The 24,094-nt window shown below is 36.4% G+C and overlaps 1 protein-coding gene across 1 annotated transcript in view; it reads left to right on the plus strand.

The window, feature by feature from the left end:
• Window positions 1-680: 680 nt before the first annotated feature.
• The window catches only part of LOC140230352 (ras GTPase-activating protein 1-like), a 55,471-nt gene continuing 32,057 nt past the window's right edge, over window positions 681-24,094 (plus strand). The window contains exons 1-4 of the mRNA XM_072310501.1: window positions 681-922; window positions 10,906-11,055; window positions 12,327-12,462; window positions 19,391-19,461. Of these exons, the coding sequence (XP_072166602.1) occupies window positions 681-922; window positions 10,906-11,055; window positions 12,327-12,462; window positions 19,391-19,461 (599 nt within the window). The remainder of the gene's footprint in view (window positions 923-10,905; window positions 11,056-12,326; window positions 12,463-19,390; window positions 19,462-24,094) is intronic.

Genomic DNA, 24,094 nt, shown 5'->3' on the forward strand with positions numbered 1-24,094 from the left:
ACAACCCCCTAAAAAAAAAAACTACATAATTACCTATCCTTTCCTTCCAACCCCTACCCATTTCAATGTTACTATTCTACTATCTAAACATAAGCACTTTAAAAAATGTGTAATTAAAAAACTCCACACAACGCACACGCACGCACACACACACACACACAAGCACGTTCATCGCATTGTTTTCATTTTCTTCTTTTTTTTTCAGATGACGTTGCTCTCTCTTTCTATGATGAAGCATCCAAATTAGTGTCATCGTGTCCTAAGTTGTGACTTTCAAAATGACAGTATTATTTCTGCTTCATTCAGTATCATTTCCGAAAAAGATTCCGCGATGCCTTCCACGCAGAAGACCGGTTTCCGGTAATTCGGGCGGGGTCCGCAGGTACAGAAGGGGGCCTATGGTGGAGGACGCCAATTGTGAAGGGAAATTCCCGGAAAGATACGACGCGCGCATGGCCAATTTGAATAGCTATCATTATTTGCCCGAATATATATTATCTTAAAAATAGTTTCATTACTAAAATATTATAAATACTTTAAAATGATTTTATAAATGTGTATAATTAATGTTTAGGATATTTTTGAAAATTTTACAACTGTAGTCGTCCATAATTTATAAAGCTTATTGGCAACCATTTGGTTCTACGCTGAGAAGGCGGGGCTCGCGCGAATGATGGCTGATGTCGGAAGCTGTGGTAGAGCGGTCGAGAGGAGAAAGAATGTCCATACAAAACACTTCCACCCGGACCGCGCAGCAGGCATTGCTGGGCAGAGATCGGCTTCTGGGAACGTCAGCCGACATGCAGAACTCCGAGGAATTTCAGGATCTACCAGTTCACGATGATTTTGATCCATTCGAGTCCTACACTGAGTTACCGGAGGAAACTGTGGATGCTAATCTTACGGCTCCCCCGGAGAATGAGTGAGTAGCCTTCGCGTGGGAGGAGAAAATCTCTTGGCCATTTCTGTTTTGTTTCTCGTCTGGCCGTGTCAGTGTCATTCATCAATGTGCCCTATGCACAAAGGGTTGATGCATGCACACTAAGCACTTAGCGATATTAATGAACGTAGGTGTTCATACATTCAGGCACATGCAGCGACGCAGTGCAGTGTGGTGTAGCTCTGGTAGTATTGTATTGTATGGCTTTGCTGAGATTATGCCGCTTAGATTGTTGTGCTCGTAATGTACAGGAAGACCTACAATGTATTTGCCAGGTCGTGCCCAAATTGATGCCTGAATAAACAATATCAAAGGCCTTCTTGACCAATGTCCAAAGTACTCACTGCTACTGTGCACTGATATACAAGTACACATGACCAGGTGGCAGGTAGGTGCCAGTGGCAGGCAGTGCAGCAATGCAGTGTGGACTAATGTAACATGTGTGTAGCCTAGTTCAGATTGTATATTATCAGTTTTGGATGGGGGCTGCACAGGCAAATGCTCATAAAATGCAGTCTCCTTTTATAATGTTATTTCTTATTTTGCATATTGCAATTCGCAATGTGATTCATAGAAATAAATATGTAGGGTATGAGTGTGTTTGCTAGATTTGAATACCGGTAGTTTGTTTTGCAATGTTTATCACTTGTATACAATCAGTAAACTAAGAAAGATCGTAATGAAGTTGGTGAATGGGAAGCCAGTGGAACATGCCATTGTACAAATTGTGTTTGTGTGAAAGATCAGTCATCATCAATGGAGATGCAATTAACTGTTATTTCCTTTTTAGGTATCATGTAAAAAAAAAAAAAAAATGTTTAGACTGATACGCTGGGCAAGGGACACTTTTTTATTTCTTCAAAATATTGTATGAGCATTTTGTAAAGAGTTTAAAGTAGACGGTCATCCAGTATCCACGAACATCAGGAAATGAGTAGAGAACTTGTAATGGACTGTGTATGCTGTATCATGCAACATTGTGTTTGCTGGATTTGGGTTTAGCAAAAGCGCTTGCATTTATTTACAGTGTTCAGTCATTTATTAGGAAGATTTTTACGTACTGCTGTATACATGCATTTGTACTATTACAGTAAATAGTACCTATAGTAATACATAGATGCCCAGAGTAGTCTATGTTGTGTGATTCAACAAAACTTTGTCTGTCAGATGTTCTGACAGCAATTTCTAAATCTCAAAATAGATAATGCTATCGTGTCACTAGACACTGTTCAGATGCCACTTGGGTCTGATAAAAAAAAAGAAAAAGAAAGAAAAAAAGGATTTTCCAAATCATATCTGAGGTCATGGAATTAGCAATCAATCCAAAGGATATTTTGATGCCTGGCATATTGTTCCATAATCTTGCATGTTTATTAGAGCTGGTATATTATTAGTCCTATTCAATGTCAAACATAATTTATAGACGTTTACTCCATCAGGTTTCAGCATGTACAGTGTATATAGTTCTAGAATGTAAGACTGAACATTGAATTATCTAACATTATGCCAATATGTTTTCTGAAACCAGAAGATAGTGATTGTGTCTATCATTGGACCTTTGATGGACAAGGAGGCTGTATTAATCTAAATAATGCACAAGTGCCCTGTAAAAGTTAATTTGCTCTCAGTAAAAACATTTGTTTAACTGTGAGATCTATTCTTGATGATATTCACTTCATGATCAAATGCTATCATGTGAAACTCAGTTAAACCTTGGTAAAAGCCAATCTGCACAGTGTTTTGATAATCTGTTACAAAAAAAAAAGAAGAATCAATTATATGACATTTCCTGTCATTTGAATGTAGGATTCATCATAATTTCATCATGTTATTCATGAGTATGTTTTATTTATGTGTTGTTCAATATCTATGCATCAAATACTATACTAGCTCTATCAGAGTGTCTTTCTTGGTTATAAATGTGCAGTGATGTACATTGTAAATTAAAGGGGAAATCCAGTCCAAATAAGAGTTAGTCTGATAAGAAAGAGTAAAATATTACGAGTTCAACGGTAAAATTTTGATCAAAATGGGGTGAAAAATAAGGAAGTTATGACATTTTGAAGTTTTGCTAATTCTTCAGGAAACAGCTCTGGAATGGCCAACATGAGTACAGGGGGGCTATGCAAATGGCAAAGTGAGCATGTCATCCCCTCACAACTTGCCATACTTTTGTGTAATTTGTACATAAAATTTTGAAATTTCCAGTATTTCATTCAAACACGATTATGCCCAAGGCTCAAATCCTGCCAGTGTATCTAACTGGATCACTGGTTATTCAACCAGAAATAACGTCATGTTTCAGTCTTCAATGACAGAAACATTGTTTTTTCGTCATTTTTGTGTACATAATCAATGGAAAACTGTATGGTTATAGTTATGACATGGATAGCTCACTCATTTGCATATTCCTATCCACTACATACAGCCTTGTACAAGAACTGTTTTGCAGCAATTAGCAAAACTTCAAAATGTCATAACTTCCTTATTTTTCATCCAATTTCATTCAAATTTTTACCATTGAACTTGCAAGTAGGATTTTACTCTTCTTTATCAGACTAACATATATATTTGGACTGAATTTCCCCTTGAACAATAGATTTACAATTTCTTTAATATCCTGAAGTTACTTTGGTAAACTGGAAATAAAACCCTCATCTGCCAAAGATCTGTTTGGAAATGGCATTCAAAAGAAATGGTAAAACCCAGAATATGTGTCACTTTAGGAATCCGTCAGAAACCATACAAAGCTCACAATTTTGTATGGTACAAATGTACATACCTAGTTTTTTACCAAATCGAGTCCCTTCCATATTTTCTGCATGTTTCCCCAATATCACAGTCCATACAGTATATGTTTAGATCTCTAGGATAGTAATTAAGGTCAAGGCATAAAATACAGCGCAGTTTTGATTCCATAAAACTAAAAGCTGGGAAATTCCAATAACACATTGTAGGACACATAAGTATGACATAGAAATCAGATAAATGCCAATACACCAATACGGATATTATATATATTCTACAGTGCACTCCCATCATAATGAGCATGGTTTGAATGAAATTCTGTATAACATTGTACATTTCAGGCCTGATCTATTTGTTTTGTGTGTTTATTTGCTCAGTTGTCACAAAATTTACTTAGATAATGAAAGAAAACTGCCAGTCCTGAGGACTAAATGTTATAACAGGAGTCCTCTGTACACTGTACGGTATATGTATCCTTATATTCCTGTGTACATTATATGTGAAAGATCCTGTGTTGGAATCATAGAACAAATGCTATCAGACCAAAGTTCATTTTAAAGTGTAAAAAACATACCTCACATCAAATATACTGTCCAGAACAAAGCTGGAACTTGACCTTTTTCAGGGAATTCATCATGGGTTTATATGATCTAGCACCAGATATGACATAAGGGCTGTCACCACAGAATTACACAATAGATATTGGTCACATGAGAAATTAGCTTATAGACCAGCCCCCCCCCCCCCCCCCAAAAAAAAAAAAAAAAAAAAAAATAATAATAATAATAATAAGATAAAATAAAATAAAAATAAAAATAAAAATAAAAACAAAAATAAAAATAAAAAATAAAATGTATATATTGATTACATTCTATTTATACCATACAGTGTACATGAATGATTCCACATTAAATGTGTTGTGTTTGGTACCCAAACCATCATGTTTTATGTGAATCCTGAAATTTTCAAGGGTATTTTCATTTCCATTGCAACAGATTGACAGATTGCCCTACATTGATGTAAATTAGCTCTGAATTTATCAGTGTTTTAGAAGTAGCCATGATAAAAGAAATCATGGTTGTACATACTCGAGCAGGATTCGAAGAGTACGGCCTGAATCCTGCTCGAGTATGTACACGTGTACATGTATGCCCATGATTTCTTTTATCATGGCTAATACTATTACACTGATCAATTCAGTGCTTATTTGCGTCGATGTTGGGCAATTTGTCAGTAAGTTGCAATAAAAACATCTCGACGCAAGAATTTCATGAATTTGGGTATTTCTGTTTGTTTGTTGGTTTCTGCTCAAATTCCGCTCAGGTACACAAGTTTGTTTTTCCTTGATAATGAGGCAGACTTGGTTGTAGGCCTACCCAGGACCTCAAAACTTGTGTATGCTCTCAGATTCTACTATCTCTAAAGTTTAGGTAAAATAATGTCCATCCATTGATAGCGTCTAGTACATTCGTTGTTCCATTAAAAAAAATTTAATCATGCACTGCCAACTAAACAAGCTTACATCCTTTTCACATCCCTCACCCCAGTTCATAGCATTTTAGAACAAATTGATGGAGCTCAGAGAATATTTTTTTTTTTTTTTTTTTTTTGGGGGGGGGGGGGAATGGGGTTACAACTATAGGTGGTGTTACAAATATTTTCTTGGACAGTAGATTTATGTAGGCACATTTCAATATCAAAAGAGAAAGCCAGATAGCCTATACATAGTGCCTGCATATAAAGTACTAACAAATAAATAAACGAATGAATAAATAAATTTTAACAAATAAGTATATGAATAAATAAATAAATAAATAAATAGATAGTTAGATAGATAAATAAATGAATAAATAGATGAATGAATAAATTGCTCTTGTGGTCATTTTGTGAAGAGAGAAGAATTCAATATCAGTGTACATGTAATACTTTGATTGCATTGTAAGTTTCTGTACAGTGTCATGTGAACCATACGGTTATAATTCAACCATGCATACCATGGCAGTTCATTTTATGCTGGTTTTCAACTGATTCAAAGACTCTTTATGTTTCTCTTTGAACTTGTTGCTTACAGGAGACAGTAACTTTAAAATATGAGAGTTTATGAGCAGATCATCACAGCTTACAGAACAGATTAGGATTTTTATTGGTTTAGTGGTTTGGTGCATGTGTACAGTTGTAACATGACTTTATGGCTAGACAACCTCTATTCTGGGCGATAGAATGGTTTAAGGCTATTTTTGTAGAAACCGCAGGGGCCTAACTCATAATTTTTAATGTAATAAAGATACATGGGGAAACCCACTGTGTGTATTCTTGTTTGGCTTGCTAAAGCGATTCTGCGCTTGTTCCTAATATTATGTAGTTCTATGCTACATATTTATTTATAGAATATGATGGCTTGTTGGTGCATTGCTGGATATTTCTACTCAAGGCAGTCTATTAAAGTGACTTCGAAATGAGGACAAGATGAGAACAGGAACTACACGATGTACAACAATTATACATTGTATGAGAACCGATAATTGAAACCGAGGCTGCAAAGTTGGTACACATTTTTAGTGAGTTCCCCCTTATCCTCCAATCCCCCCCCCCCCCCCCGTTCAATTATTGATGGAAGTGTGTAAATGTTACGTAACATACCACAAGGGAGGGCATCTTCTGTGAGTATAAATGTGTGTACATGTAGTACAGGTAACTGTCATTTAGTACTTGTGAATCTATTGAAATGATCAATTCAGATTCATTGCTAATTGCCTGAGGTGCCCTTCTGCATCAGATTATTTGAGGCATATCCTTGCTTGTTTCAGAACCATAATGTAAACTGTAATATTGAAACTCAGATTTTGGCCAATCAAATTGCAATTTATGCTGCATTGGTAAGATTGTAATTATGGTTAGAGATGTGTCAAAGGATTGTGTACGTATATTAAAGTGCAAGTCTGACATACTGTAAAGCCAGAAATATTTCGAGTTCATGAAACTTTTGTGAATTTTGTGAGGAGCCAAGATTCGTATATAAAAGTGCATGTTTAAGTTCCCGTCTGCATGTGATGCGTTGAATGACAGGGCATATTCAAGAAAGTTTCATGAGCACTGTGAAAAAGGCTGTTGGCTCCAATTCGTGAAAGTTTCATGTCGTGAATGTTACTGGTCTGCCAGGGCAGTGAGTTGGCTCAGTTGGTAGCACGTCTGCCTTGCAGTCAAATGGGTTGGGTTCGAGTCCCGGTCAGTCTAGCTGAGCAGTGTTCTGCGTGAATCATGCCATCCCCTCTAGGAAGGGGCAAAAATATGCTGCACCTCTGATAGGACATTCAAGGGACTGTACAGTACTGGTTGAGGTGGAGATTCATGCTTTGAACATTCCTAAGTGAGATAATGAAAAGCCTCTTATGAAATATGAAAGAGCATGTAATTTTAAGAAGGATTCAACATTTATTTGATGAAAATTAGTTTTCAAATGGCTGAGATATCCAAAAAAGTGCTAATAATAAAAGGCAACATGCCACAACTTTGTTAGGATCTCTTTGTTTCACCTTGTTTTTGGATATATCTCAACCATTTCAAAACCGATTTTCATTGAATAAACTTTTGATACCCCTTAGAACTGCATGCTCTTTGACATCTCATAGAGTGGTTTCTGAATATCTCGCAAAACGTTAAAAGCTAAATCCTCACCTCGACCAGAACTGTACACACCCTTTAAATGGAGGTCCCTTGTACAAGGGAGGTGATTCGCTCACATAGACGATCTCATTTCACTTGTTCACAGAGAGCAGGATGTGAACCTGATAAAGTGTCCTCCCACAAATTTAACCACACCAGAAAACTGGTGAATGATCCTAACCCCTTATGGTTCTTCCAAGGTGACTAGCAAAGTTAATAGCCACAGTCAGCAGTTCAGAACATTGAGCCATGGGAAGAAGAAGGTCGAAGAGTTGAACTTTTAATGCAATTAATTTTCATGTGGAATTTTATTTTTCCTATGAGAGGACTGCTGCGTGTTCTTGATTTCACTACAGGCTAGTGTATTGTATCATGGACAAAATAGAGTACACTGTACCTTACTGCATAAAATCTTGGGTTTGTTACATTTTTGCATTAATAGCACATTGCATGAACTGCATGGAAATTTTTACCCTTTGAATGAGACAATTATTTACTATTATCTTGGATTGTAGTAGTCCGCTTCTGCATGAATGCTAAGCTGTGATATTTGCTAATATTGTATTTGATGTACGGCCACATTATGCCCAAACTTGCAGGGAAAGGAAAATACTGAATAGAAATCTGTTCAATGCCATGTATGTTTCTTTCGTGTTTGTATGTCTGACACATTGATAGTGAATATTTGTGATGGTGAAATTCCAATGTTTTAGTAGACTACCTAAACTGCATATTTTGCAAACTTGCTCTTTTACATCAAATCTGCATCTGTTTTCCGATAACAGAGCGTTTGCGCACACAGAAGTGTCTTTGGCCAGTATACAATAATCATTAACCCGTTGAATACGAGTTCTGAGTATACTCGGGCAGGAGTCTGTGGGAAATGCATGCTGTAGCAAAATCAGCCCATCCTCAATGGGTTAAACTGCTCATGAGAAATATGTCACTTGTGATGTTGTCCGTGCTTTGGATAGTTCTTGCAGGTGCATATGCCAGTCAAAATGCTTCATGAAAAACATTGTATCGACTCACATGATCATCATTCTTTCAGTCTTCGTCTCTGGTACCAGTAGATATATCTTGTCCATATGCAGATCTTTTAAAGCTGTAACTTGATACCCATATGATGTCATTTGTTCGATTCACTTCTTTGTAAAGATTTTCTTCGTATCCTTCCTCCAAATGTTTGCATCCCATCCCGCAAGTAAACACAATTCATTGTACATAAAAGCCCTTTTTACACTTGTGTTTCTTAACCCCGGACTTTCTCTGACCCAGGACTACTGTTAGTCCCGTACCAATTTTTTCAGCTTTTTACACTGGCCAATTAGTCCCATACTATCTCTTGTCCGGGGCTAAGGAGAAAACTGACCTTTTTACACTCGTATTTCTTAGCCCCAGACTTTCCAAACCACATGAAAATTCATGATTACGCTGTGCACTGTACACGTACACGCACGCACTGGCAGCACTTGATTACCTCATTTCTGATTGGTCAGTGGGGGTCGGACTTCGTCTCCGTCGCTTAGCCCCGGATTATTTTTTCGTTCTGTTTACACTCACTTGCTTGGCAACGCAATTGCGGTGCTAACCCTGCTATTTTGCAGGGCCAGATAGTACGGGATTATCGGTGGGGCTAGCCCACTTTGGCAAAAACGAGTGTAAACAGAAAGTGGGCTAAGGATAGTCCCGTACCAACGGTGGGGCTAAGGCCCCCCCCCCCCCCTTAGCCCCACCGTTGGTACGGGACTATTAAAGCAAAAATTTACAAGTGTAAAAAGCCCTAAAGCCAATGTGAATATTTGTGACCCGCCACTACAAAAGGATCCGAAAGTTGCTGATGGCTTTAGCTGAGAAAATTAAGTTTGAGGTCAGATCATCAAAATCGGTCAACATCTTTGACTTTCTGTTTTTGACATAATTTTGTAGTCTAATGTTTCATCTATCATCTGCCAAAATTTTGAGGCTAAATGATCAAAGGAAAGGCAAGAAAATAGTGTTTTTCTGGGCCATAATTTTCCGATTTTCAATGGAACAGAAACATGTCCAAAGATTTGGATTTAGCACCGCAGATAGACTCAGCCCCTAGCAACGAGGGAGTGATCTTATTAGTCAGTGCGTGGCATCGTGGTTACTGATTGGTTGTGCTCGGACCGCTGGCTCTAAGCTTAAAGGAATAATTTACCTTTTGCAGATGAAACAAAAGCCCAGCAGTAGTGCTTTCATATAGTTCTTAGATATAAAGTTAGGGATAGAAACAACCATTGTAAAAAAATTTGAATTTGTAAAATCTATGTTAAGTATTGTTAAATATACAAAATGTTGACAATAATTATAATAAAAGTGTTTCCACACTAAACTGTCTACAGTATGGTTTATTGAGAAAAATACTGATATCTCCTTTAGTATATTTTAGGCTTTAATGTGAAAATCTTATATGGTAGGATATTTTGTAGTACAACAAACCTACACCATGTATAAAATGTGACATCTTAATCATTTTTTAAATCACTGTTCCCAAAGGTAAACAGGACCTTTAATGAACATTGCGGAGGTTGCTACAATGTAGGAGCATACCTTCTATTGTCAAGAGGTGAAAACTATCTTACCTCCCCTTAATCACAATTGCATTGGAAGGAAAACTTTGAAGGCGGTTTTCTCAAAATGCTGATTTCCTAGACCACTCGACATGTTCTCATAAAATCATCGATATTTCCACAACCAAGTACTCTTATGAGTCATGCTATACATATAAATTAAAGCGGAAGAGTAAGGGAATAATGTCACGTCACTTTTAGAAAATCGTACTCCCCCGACTTTCAGATCCTTTTGTCGTAGCAGGTCACATTTTGTTAGTGCTATTTCTGCCATGTATTGCAAGGGGGTTTTACTTTTCACAAATGTGAGTCGGGTGCTATTTGTGAATTCAACAGCACTCAGTGAAAATATGAACTTCGATCTCGACATGAATGCAACATGCATACGTACACATTTCTCGGTCCGTTTCTGTGTCCCATGATGAGTACACCTACATAGAAATAAATGCTTCTGTAAAACCATCCATACACCAGTAGACTTCAATGCTATTCAAAATGGGACATGTCTGTGTAATTGTATTGTATGCACATTGTAGCAATCTCATAACTTCACCATTTATGTAAAGTCACATTAATTACATACAGGCATGTGTACATATGACAAGCTTTACATATTATCTGCGACGCGAACACTAAGACGACGCAGCCTCCTGGGTAGGTCAGTGCAAACAGCTGTCTCACACATGTGCAGAACACCATTTTTAGCCTAATCAGGGTCGTCTTAGCGTTCACATCACAGATCTAAAGCTGGCTATTTTGTAGTAAACATAATTAGTTGAATATTTTAAGCAGCGTACATGGTTCATTTTGCTGTCACAGGAATCTACTCCCAGACCACAGGCAAAACTTTAGCATGGAACCCTACTTCATTGCCTGTAATTTTGTTGTGTTTTGTTTTTATTATGAATGATTGGCTGACATCTGTTGCATAAATGTGACATTATTTTCAATTCCCAGATGGTATCAGGGATGTCTGGATCGGCACACAGCGGAGATGCGTCTCCACGAGGCGGAGAAGCCTGGGAGCTACCTCGTCAGAGAGAGCGAACGCAAGCCTGGCTCCTACGTCCTTTCTTACCTAGGGCAGAAGGGAATCAATCACTTCAGGTACTGTATGATCATGTGACCAGTAATGTCCAATCAGAATCCTCCTCCTCCATCTCTCTCAACAAAAGAAACAAAGTAAAGGGGATTTAAGCAGGTGAAAGTAATTGAGCAAGGATCAATGTAGTTTTTTTTTTTTTTTTTTTTTTTTTTTTTTTTTTTTTTTTTTTAAAAACATTGGGATCGTATAGAAAGATAGAGAGAGGGAGGTGGGCATATAGATTCACAGTTGTATGTCAAATGAAGTTATTCAAATAAATATATATACTGTTGCATTGTCTAGGAATATTCTCCTTGTTTGCACTTTTCAACATGAAGGTATTACATGTATTTAAGGTTTGATTAAATTAAAAAGATTTTTTCCCCTTTTGTAGTGGAAATGATCTGATTAGACAATACACTGTAAGTGAATTTAAAGGAATCAGTTGTACTGTAGATAGAGCCAAGGTTTATCATCCCCAAAGGAATCTGGTAAAACCTGTAGAGTCATCATTTCGAGTGTTCACACTTGAGAAATTCTTTGGTATGCACAACAGTATATTGTATGAGGAGAAAGTACTATTCCTGCTTGCGAAGGTTATTTCTTTTCTAGAGAGAGATCTCAAAATAACTCCTTTGAGCTGGAAATGATGACTTGTATGGTACGGATAGGAACAATACCACATTTTAATTTTGCTTTTTCACAGTAAACATGACAAAATTGATTACATACACAATCATGTATAAAATGCCAATATACATTGAAAGTCAACTTTGCACCTTATTTGTGATAATTTCACTTCCATTTTGCAATACAGCAAGAGTTACAGTAACACTGTCCTATAGCATTCAGCTTGGTTTGTTGTAGATGTTTCGTTTTTTTAATGCTCATCCTTATCATGCTGATTTTGTGTTGCATTATCTGGAAGACATTATTGCTTCTTACCACAATTTGGCACTTTGGATTCTGGAAATTATAACAGAGGGAACATTTGTAACGTTACTGTGCATGTCTTGTGGGGGGAAAACCGTTTGGCTTTGGGAGTTAATGAAGGAGCAGAGTTAATGGGTTTTGGACAATTAAATGTTCAAAGCTAAATTGTTTTGCCCTGTGAAAGTGAATGTGATATTATCATGACAGTCGTTTTTTCTCCACTCCCCCACCCCTTCCCCCTCCCCCTTCCCTGCCCGTCTAACTTTGGGAGATGGGAGGGGACAAAAAGATATGGGGGAAAAGGAAAGTTTTGATGAGTCATGCTCATTGTGTCTCGTTTCTTTCTCTCTGTTTTTCGCAGAATCACGGCGGTTTGCGGTGATTTCTACGTCGGCGGGAGACAGTTCCAGACGCTGTCGGAATTGATTGGTTACTACACGCATATATCGAACATTCTGAAGAATGAGAGGTTACAGTACCCTGTGCCTCCGCCAGAGGTAAGCGTTGCCAGACAGAAGGCTCACATTTTGCGAAGTATGAAACTGATTAATGACTCACGTACATTGTGTAATACATTCCTGCAATGTATGATTCATGAATGGAATGACCAAAAAAAAAAAAAAAAAAAATCAACAACAGCAAAGTCTTCAGTCAAGAAGTGTGCTCACAAAACTGAGAGTTTAAAGGGACTGTACAGTACTGGTTGAGGTTGGGATTCATGTTTTGAATATTCCTAAGTGAGATAATGAAATGCCTCTTATGAAATATGAAAGAGCATGTAATTTTAAGAAGGATTCAACGTTTATTTGTTGAAAATTGGTTTTCAAATGGCTGAGATATCCAAAAAAGTGCTAATAATAAAAGGCGACATGCCACAACTTTATTAGGATCTCTTTGTTTCACCTTGTTTTTGGATACCTCAGCCATTTCAAAACCGATTTTCATAAAATAAACTTTTGATACCCCTTAGAACTGCATGCTCTTTGACATCTCATAGAGTGGTTTCTGAATATCTCGCAAAACGTTAAAAGCTAAATCCTCACCTCGACCAGAACTATACACACCCTTTAAGAGGTGCAATTATTTCCTGGACCAGGTACAGCTGTAATTGTGTGTTTAATTTATGGGTCTGTCAAATATTGACAACCATCTTGTTTATCTATATAGTGTTGATCTGAAGAATTATCACTGTCTCACATGCCACGTTGGAAGTCTTGGATTACCCGCTACACAAATATTTTGGAGGTTTGCATGTTTATTGAAGAAATATTGTAATATAGTGGCATATTTTTGTCTTTTCTGTAAAAACACCATATTGTCCACCTCTGCCATCCGGTGTAATTTTCACATTTTAGTTCGTTAAGTTCTGTCGGACAACGAAGGTGGGTGTGTGGGTGGTGGGGGCGGGGGAGGAGCAATTGGAGACAAGAGATGAAGTTTTGCAAAACGAGATGTGGCATTGAATATATGGGTTCCTGAGTATCTGGGCAAAATTTGCCATGTATGACCCAAAAGAGATCTTCTTGAGTATGAGGAGATGATTACATTGTAATCTGAGTGTGGCATCCTTCAAAACTTAAAAACAGTCATCATGATCATATGACAGTTATATCACGTTAATTTTGTATTTGGACATTTCCACATTAAAAGTGTACATTTTATGGATTTCTTTTTTTTTTTCTGTTTCCAATGTGCATTGCCCGCCAATACAATACCATTTTTTAGAACACTTTAAACAAAAGATAACTTTGCCCAAAAATTGCTTCAAAGAAGCAATCTATTAGAATTTTTGCCAGAATAAAATATTTTTGGCAACATTAAAATATGCAAAGCTGGACAGACATCTATTCATGTAACATATGTAGGTCAAATGTGAATTGAAACTTTGTTATATTTCAACTGAATGGCCTAATATTGATGAGAAAAGATAATAATAGCTCTAAAATTTTATTAAACATTATGTTTAATGACCATTTGTAGACTTGTTGTGTAGTGTACAGTATAACATGGACAGACAAATATGCAACAATTTTTCCCATGTGCACTAAGCACTAGATTACAAATTGCAAATTTACTATGAAAAACTGTTGAACAACTACAATGAAAGAAGCATTACTTACATTGCACCTGCAGCAAAATGATTTCTGAAACCCAATACAGTATTTAGTTTTAGAAACTTAAAACGTAATGGATTGTACTGATATCCCCCCTTTTGAATGTTGTCTGTCATTAGAAACAATATGATGATCATCCGTCATCAAAGTATAGTGATTTGAAACAGAGCACAAATTTGATTTTATATGTCAGATTAGTAACATTACATCTAGGTATTTTGATGTACATTATGCACATGTTACTATGGCAGTAATCATAGACAGACTTGGCGTGGCATAATTACTTCATACAACTGCAATTACTGTAAAACATGATATTTTCGCGGCATGAAATTTTCGCGAATTGGAGGCGACGGCTTTCTCAGCGGCATGAAATTTTCGCGAATTGGAGGCGACGGCTTTGTCAGCGGCATGAAATTTTCACGAGTTGCCTCTAACATTCAATGCATATAGTGTAGACAAGAACTTTCGTGTGCATTTTAATTTTGCGAATCTTGGCTCACAAAATTCATGAAATTAAAATGCACGCGAACATTCCTCATTTTACAGTATCTAGTACAGAGGGTCTTAGGATATGAAATATAATAATCTGCTAATATGAAGATGAGCAACCCAGAAGAACAGTTAAGGTGTTTTGATAAATGGAACCACAAATATTGCTATATCAAATAGAGTCTGTCGTATCTGTGCTCCGTATACAGGAAGTACAGTCTAATGTGTAAGATGATACCATCGATACAAGAAACAATGCATTTCCTATTAAAATTGATACTTCATGGAGACCAAGAATAGATATATTCTGTACAAAAAGTGTGCGTAGTGTCCCATGCACTGTAAAAGTGCTTAATTTGGGAAGATTTATGATTAAATTTAGTTAATATTTAAGACATGCCCCAACATATAACTTTGCAAAGTTTCAGCCAAATTCAATCATGCATGTAAAAGTCAATGATAACCCCCCACGCCCCCCCCCCAAAAAAAAAAAAATTATTACATGTTATTTGTACTCACAAAAAGTAACACATATGACATACGCATTGTGAAACACCCCTCATTTGCATAGTTTATTAATTGGGAAATAAAATTATTTTGTCAACAATGTAGATAACTTGTCCCCTTCACATTATATCCCCACAACTATTGAAAACAAATTGATCGAGATAGATCAAAATCTAATGTATTTTTATGCTCGCCATGAAACACGATTTGTGCAGATTTATTTATTCTTTATTTTACATGAGGTACAGATAGGAATGTATATACACATTTTATAAAATTTCAGTATTTTACCATTAAATTGGTACCTAGTTCAACTCATTTGCACAAAGTTGAGAAATCAACTTCCTCCTAATAGAGGGAGGTAAAAATAGCTTGGGCCTGCCCATTTTATTAGGTGCAAAAACAGAAACCTAACTAAGTTAATGATTTATCAGAATCTATCGCTGAAATACCGATTCAGATTACATGTTTGTATCTACTGGCAAGCATCATGTGATATAGTATTGTGCTACATTTTTGTATATATTCATAAAAACATTAACAAAACATTCAGGACATGATTGTGTGCATTTGTTGCACTCAAATGCCCTAAAGTTAAAAAACAAAAGCATAATAAAACAAAACTGTACAAAATATTTGTGAAGATCATAGCACATTCCATGAAAAGGCATGTACAGTACCAGTATGTATCAACATGTCTGTAATTACACCATGCTTGGATACATGAAGCTTCTTTGTACAAGTAATCAAGGCTTGTGGTTGCTGAAAGTGCTTTACTCATGGTAAATAATTCAGAAAGTGAAGTCACTAGTACTTGGACTGTGCAGAAGCACAGAACTTGGTTTTGATTTAAGAGGCATTGATTTCTTGATATGGACAATTCATCCACATTCATCATTCCGTCACAATTTGTGTGCCACAATCTGACTTTTAGTTGTATGTTTTTTAGATTGAAGGGGGAAAATAAAAAAGGTGATGAACAAACAACTACAACAACAACAACAACAACAACAACAACAACAACCCCACTATTGATCAGATGTTTGGGATCTTGGGGCTAGTTTCGCAAAGACCTTTGAAGTTACTGTAAGTTTCTGTGATTGTGGTTGCCTAGGAAACAATTTTGACTGATGATCGTTTCCTGGCTGTTGTTAGGGTGTCTGCAATTGTACTTAATTGCTGTCGGTTACAGTTCACTCTTCTGAACAGTCATTAATCTGAAAATGAAAGAAGGTTCGTTATTCGGAAGGTTTGTGAATCCGAAAAGGAGATGAAGTTTGTATTTCCAAAGGTTTGTTAGTTCATTTTCTGATTAACAAAACGTAGGAATAGCAAACCTTATTTCCTTTTTAATAGAATTTATAAACAAACCTTGTTTGATTTTCAGATTAATGAACCTTTGAAATAATAAACATCAAGAATAATGCCACATACATGTATGAATGAAGGAACCCGTTTTCATTTTTTGATTAGTGAACTTCTTGTTGGAAATTTGTGTCTTTAGGAAGAACAAAGCTCTGGAATAATGATCGTCATTTCACTTTTTGATTAACAAACATTTGAAATAATGAATGTAACTTGTAATTTAAATCTTTGCGATGAAACAGGAGCCATTACTATGTGCACAACACACATTCACCATGAAGTAACTGTAGCATCAACAACCTTTATAAAGTACATTGTATACTTTGTTGCAAAATTTGGCCTGTGGGACTGCCCCCCTTTTGAAGCTGTCTGGGTGCTTGGCATGCTGTTGTGTGCCAAACATTTATATCGCCCTGTCTGGCCCAAATGTGAGGGTATAAGACTCGTGTACAGGTGTATACCTTCATATAACCACACAGGGGATTATTGCCAAGTGATGAAAGTGAAGGGCATGTCAAACATAGGAATGTGAAGGGGATGATACTAGCAACAATTTGACAGTGAACTGTTTCTTTTCTTTTTAAAACCAGGATTAAGAGAGTGTTACATGTAAGAATCTCTCTGGAGTTTGAAGTCTCTTATAACTGTGACAGTGTACATGCATTCTTGCTTAAATTTGTCTAAGGAAATGACATGTAAATTGTATTCACTGTCTACAGTCTTATTCAGCAAGGTAATACTTCTGTATGTTCAATTTGACTTTGATAATTGGAACAAAAAATCAGACAAATAGAACTCATAGTTTAACTACAATCAGACAAAACTGAAGTTTAAACAAGATTCAAGGATTTTAAAGTGTTATGTATGTTATATGTACTGTATGTAAATTGAGTGATATTGATCACAAGCACATTGTACAATGTACTTAATGTAATACAAATAGATGAGGTGATTATGAAACCAAGTTTCCCACCTGCTTACAAAAATACAATATCAAAATCTTTGCTCAAAAATTAAAAATCTAAACATGAATCAAGAAGACTTATATTTGGGGGTAATATTGGGTTTCAGCTGTGATACCCTTTTTGAATGTAAGACCTTGTTGGTAAATTATTGACCCCAAAATATGTCTTTTATGATTATTTAATTTTTCTATTGATTTTCTATTTGTTGGACAGGGTGTTGTTGTTGCTCTTGTACGATGGATTTGCAGATTTTTTTTTTTTGACTGAAAGAAACACAGTGCAGTCCTGTATAGTAACTTCAATGCATTCTTTTGTTTGCTTGTTGTTTTGCAGCCTTTAATAATCCATTGAAAAGAAATTATTGTCAACATCTGTTTGTTGGTTCGATTTGTATGCCATGAGTGTAAAGAGGTAATGGAATTTACCCAGTGCCTATGACAGATTCTCAGATTCCCATACTTTGTATCTAGGACCTTTAGGCACAGCTTCCTTCTTTCAGGCAGTGGGATAAAAAAACAAACAAACAATTTGATAATCTTAATCTTTAACATGCAAATGGGTATTTTGTACTTAGAACATTTGTTATAACCCCTTCAGGGTTGAATTAACTTTTTCAGTCGTTTCCATTTACACACTGTTTTCACGGGAGCATGAGATCAAAAGATATCATGTGGGCTACATGTACGTACAGTCCTAATTAATCTATAAATTTGTGTCTGCAGTAATTTTTACTCAAAATTTGTTATGACCCCATCAGGGTATTAAAGAGTATAATTACAAGATATACTCCATTGATAACAAAGCAAACCATGCAACATTCCACCCCAAGTTTTCCCAAAGACTGATCCATTTTCTGAACAGTTTCTCTTGTCATTTGAAGGGAACACTCCTTTTAACAATTGTTCCGAGTCATCCTGTCGCATTCTGAGAACAAAAATGAAAGCGAAACAGAAACAAAATGCCCAGCTGTGCTCATCTTCCCTCAGTGCTGAAGGATATTGCTGTTAGGGTGACAAAACTTTGTGTCTCAAAAATGTCAAATGATCAGAAGAATTAAAAAGCATGGCAGCCAAAGCACTAAGACAAATGGGATCACATTGCATGTTGTGGTGGCTTCATTTTGGGAGATAAGACTGCTAGGATTTGGACAGGGCACCACTATCTGACAATTAGCTAAAAGGGTGATTTTCACCCAAATTTGAAGCGCAAGATTTTGTCACCCCAGTGACGATAATATGGTATACCAAATCACAACTTCACTAAATGTAAAATTGGAGAGTGCCAGAACTTACATATGTAGATTATAAGATGTCACTACTGTGTGTGATTTAAGTTGGTATAATTTGGGACTTGCAATACATGTATGAGCTGTAAGGGAATCTGAAGGCTAACATAACCATACCTCCCCAACCAGTTCTGAATTTGGAGGGAAGAATCTGAATTTTGACCATTTCCAAATCTTTTTTTCAATACGAGTTTCCTATTTTTCTTGATAATTTTTAATACTAAGACACACTCCAATTGGAACTGCTCTTTCTTTCCTACTTTAGACTCGATCATCTCTACTTTTTAGTCAGAAAGATTGGGCAGTCTGCATAACTTATGATGCATGAACCAGAGGGAGACTTTCTAAAAATGACTTTTGCATTCATGTATAAAAACGGTGCTTTATAGTATGATACTGGGTATTAATTTATTCGCTATAGTATAATACTGGGTATGAATTTATTCGCTATAGTATAATACTGGGTATGAATTTATTTGCTTTAGTATAATACTGGGTATGAATTTATTTGCTGCTATGATCAGAGTTTGAGGAGTTTCTGTTTTTAATAGTCAGACCGACTCAGGAGGTAAAAGTTCCGAGTCGTAAAGACATGTGAGTGTTTATTTCCTCTTCCTTTCTCTCTATGTCTGGCACTATTGTTATTTGTCATTATTACCTCTGTTCATTGTCTCTTTATTGCTTGATTCTGTTTCAGCCCGTTGATGACAAAAAGAAAGTCATTGCGACGTTGCCATACAACAAGGTTCCGGACACAGATGAGCTCAGGTAAGTGCCTTCTTGAGACCACGGAGGAAAGTGTTTTGAGGGGACAAAAGTATTCAGAAACTTTGGCGGTATTAAAGTTGCAGTCATGTTGTCATGTTCAGACTATTAAAAACAGACTTCAGCGCTGTGTGGATACCATGGAGACTATTATTCATGTTTCTGTAGAAGTGTGATTTTTTTTCCCCCCAGCAAACAGTCATTATCTCTGAATTTAACCAATTGCATCAATGGGCGATTACATTGTAATTCCACAGTATGTTCCAGTTGGCTTTCTGGAGTTAAACTTAATAAAGAGAATGATTTCATCGAAATTTGATGTGGGCGTAAAATAAGAAATTTATACAGAACTTAAAAGTTTCACATGTTTTCCCTGAAAATGCCCAAACTGGAATAGGGGATGATGCCATTGCCTCACCACTCTCCAGTTGGTTGTACGTGAAAAAAAGAAGAAGAATAATGTCATCTATAACATTTTCATAGTCCATGATATAGCAAGTGCAACCTCTAGTCACTCGCCAAAACATCACCAATCCTTGGTTATAGAGAGACTACCACTATTTGTTATTCAAATGAATACATCTTTATTATTCTTATGGCTGTCATGTTGAAAACGGAGATTGAGGAAAGATTTCTTTTCAGTGTACTGGTAGACTTGCAAGGTGATGACATCTACCAGTTTGAATGTGTGGTTGTAACTAATATCACTGTATGTTTGAGTTTAAAATTCTGTAACTTTCTGATGTAGGTTCATTACCTCCGCCAAGGGAGGAGGTTATGTTTTCATTACCGTTGGTTTGTGTGTGTGTTCGTTAGTTAGTTAGTTTGTCTGTGTGCAAAATAACTCAAAAAGTAGTGAACGGATTGGGATGAAACTTGCAGGAAAGGTTGAGAATGACACAAGTACCAAACGATTAACTTTTGGTAGTGATCCGAGAATTTTGGGGGAATTTATGAAGGATTTTTGATATTTTGGCAGGTAGGGTCAATGAACTTGGGAGTTCAGGCTGCGCGTATTTGAGGTTTGTATGCGCGCACTAAAGTGCGTGCTCTAGTTTCTGCCAGGGCGAGGCGCGCCGTGCAGCTGAGGGTTTATGACATAACAATTAAAGGCTTCTATATTGGGAAATCAAGCGACTTTCAGCACACTATAAACACTTTCAGCATGCTATAAGTACGTAGGCTAATGGGTGGAAATCACTGATATCTCTGTGGAAGAACAAGATCAGTGATGGAAATGAGCTGCATGCTTGGCGGAGGTCTGCACTCTCAGAGTGCTTTTCTAGTTTTTTTCTTGTTTGCCAGATTTTTTAAACTACAATGTCTTTTAAGTTAATGTTAACTTGAGGTAAGATTGCACTGGTATTGGGGCCTCTTGTAAATCCTAATGGATTGAGAAGAATGAGGTTTTTATTTGAGTATTGCCCCTTTGATAGGCATATTCATTGAAATGAGCACATTCCAGTGGGCATCAAATGTTTTATAAGCCAGTTTGAACTTACATTCTATGCATGAGCAGATATATTGTAAAGGTCAACTGAGAAAAAAGCAACATTATGAGATATAGAGAATAATGAGCAATGTCGTGTACAGCACCTGAGTGATTTCTTTACATTGCAGTGAAGGAACGTTCTAGACATTCAAGGGAGCTTGCAAACATTAATCCAAATAGATTGTGGAAGTGGGTGATATCGAACTTTGCAACTGTTTTGTTTCGATGGCTTTACAAAAAAGGCATTGTCATTTGCAGATGAAACAAAAACCCAGCTTTAGTGCTTCCAAATAGTTCTAAATTTTGAGTTAGGGATAGAAACAACCAATGTAAAAGTATTAATCAGTTTAATCAATGTTAAGTATTGTAATATACAAAATATGAACAATAGTTATTTTAAAATTGCTTCTAAACTAAACCATCTACAGTTATTGTTTGCTGAGAAAAATAGTGATATCTTCTTATATTTTAGGCTTTATTGCAAAATTTTATATGTCAGGATATTTTGTGATAGACACACATGCATAAAATCTGATAACTCTTAACATTTTTTAAATCACTGCTCCCAATGGTAAACAATACCTTTAACATTGAGGGTCATTTGAACCAAGTTCAAAAGCTAACTGTATACCAGTGTATTGCTTGTCTACAAGAATGAAACTCCCACTGACCATCTGTTTGAATGAGTTTAGCACAGTAAAGGTAACTTTTTCAAGACAGCTATTTCAGAATATAATCATACGATAGTCTTGCCAGCAGTTATGGCAGGATTGGTAGAACACGTCTTACAGTGTACACTGTTTTTTATTTTTGGCCTATTCTGTGTGGGAAGTGCACAATAAAGTTCCACGCTTTATCAAAATGTCATTGCATTTTTTTCAATCATAAACATACTCAAGGAGTTTTGAAAATTGCTTCACAGTGCGAGTGAGATATTCCCTATTTTGAAATTATCACTCTATGTGTACAACTGTATATTGTATGAGAGCTTCGTGCTAATGCGTATCCCAATGCTTAGGATTAGAATGTTCTATCTTTTTTTTTTCAGGGTAGCTATATTTGTTTGAAATCATATCCCTGTTCCTGACAGACTCTATATGTATGAGTTGGCAGGAGACACTGCTAGCGCTCACCCCAAACGTCGTTCGATAAATTTGCGTCAGCTCTGACATCCGAGGGTGCCCTTGTCAATTGATACAAATAGGGACAGCAAATACATAAGAAATGTGGGACGGCCGGGGAAAGAAGCCATTGTGCAGCGTAATTGTTTTTGTGCAGTCACCGTTGCCAGGAATCTGTGACAGGGAGCCTACAAGACTTGAAATATGAAATTCCCTTTCGTCTGCAGCAGACATAAATTGCCCTTTGCAGAAAAGGAGGGGCAAAAACCCATCGCCATGGCTATGCCACTCAGAGAGATCACGGCTCAGTGCACTGTGGTCGAGTACGTGAGATGAAAATTGAATGTAATTTGGTGAAAATTGCAAATTTTTGAGAGAATGGCAAGCCGCCATAGAACGCGAGGTAACCACTGTGCTGGGCGGAGAGTATCTCGCTTGAGTGATGGAAATGGTGGATCATGTGGAGTAGTTAGGGGGACTTCATGCTATTTGCACAGCAACAATGCTGTCTGCTTCATGTTTAAAAAATAGATGTGTTTGAAATCTAATTTACGAGCTCACTGTACAAAAAACATGTACCCATTTGTCAGCTTTTGCAATGTGGGAATATTGACGTACATATAAAATTGTGTGTATAATATAAATTATTTATATCGTCTGGTGAGATTAAGTAGCCACTAAACCCACAGTGTTTGAGGCAACTTAACGCCCTTTTATTCTCAACCGACGATATGTGTGTGTGTGTGTGTGTGTGTGTGCATGGTGTGTGTTTCTTTTATTTTCTGTACAATGCATAGTAATTTTGAGTTACAAGACTACAATATGCTGTGCTGGCACCTCTTTCTATATTGTATGAAGTGGAGTGAGTACCATTGTGAAGAACAGATTTTAAAGGCATAATTTACCATTTGCAGATGAAACAAAAATCCAGCACTAGTGCTTTAAGAATAATTCTAAAATGTGGGTTGTGATAGAAACAACCACTGTAAAAATTTGAATCCAGATAATCGATGTTAAATATTATTAGATACATAAAATGTGAACAATAGTTATAATAAATACGTTTCCAGATTAAATCGTCTACAGTTACGATTTTAATAATTAGAAAAATACTGATATCTCCTTATATTTTACTTTTTATTGGTAAATTTTATACAGTAGGATGTTTTGTGATACAACAGACCTGCACATATGCATCAAATGTGATATCTTGAAAATTTTTTAAATCACTGCTCCCAATGGTAAGCAGGACCTTTAAGCAAATATTGTTAGTGTTCATTTAGAAAAGATGAAAATATTTCTCTTTGATATAGAGGAAGGTTGGAAAATATTTTATCATTTCTACACATGGAAAGGAGGTACCGGTACTGTAAAAGTAGAAATTTTCGCGGTGTGGAAATTTTTGCGCATTTCGCGCAACCAGAAGCTAGCGCGAAAATAAAAGCACGCGAATATTTTTGCATGCCATATATCCCAGTACTAATGTTCTGATTCTGCGGAATTAAAAACACATGAGATCCATCTTATCCGGCCGAGCGCGAAAAATTAGTCGCGTGAAAATATCCACTTTTACAGTAGGAGAAATATTTCTGCTTTCATTCAGATAGAATAAATTCATTAAATATTTCTTTTTTTTTTGTACAGACAATATGGGAAAGTGGGTAGACGGCATCTATTTTGTCAGAAATTTTAAGAGAACACTATACTGAATTTATATTTGCTTGTAGTTCAAATCAAGTGAAGACAGTGCTAAGGGAAATGTGAGTTTAGATTTTACCATGGAGGAGGAGAATAGTGGCAAATGTTTCTACATAGTAACCTGGTATTAAAGAGTGCAGGAAGTATAATTCTGCCTGTTATTATTATTATTATTATCATTATCATTATAATTATTATTTATATTTTCCTTCATGGTATAAGAGAGAAAATGGGGAAATATACATCTAGTTTTGTATATCACTGCGTGCACAGGATGTGGGTGTGATATTTTATAAGCGTTCAATAGTATACAGAGAGTACATGT

The sequence above is a fragment of the Diadema setosum genome, chromosome 7 (assembly GCF_964275005.1).
Source record: "Diadema setosum chromosome 7, eeDiaSeto1, whole genome shotgun sequence".
In the NCBI taxonomy this organism is placed as follows: Eukaryota; Metazoa; Echinodermata; class Echinoidea; order Diadematoida; family Diadematidae; genus Diadema; species Diadema setosum.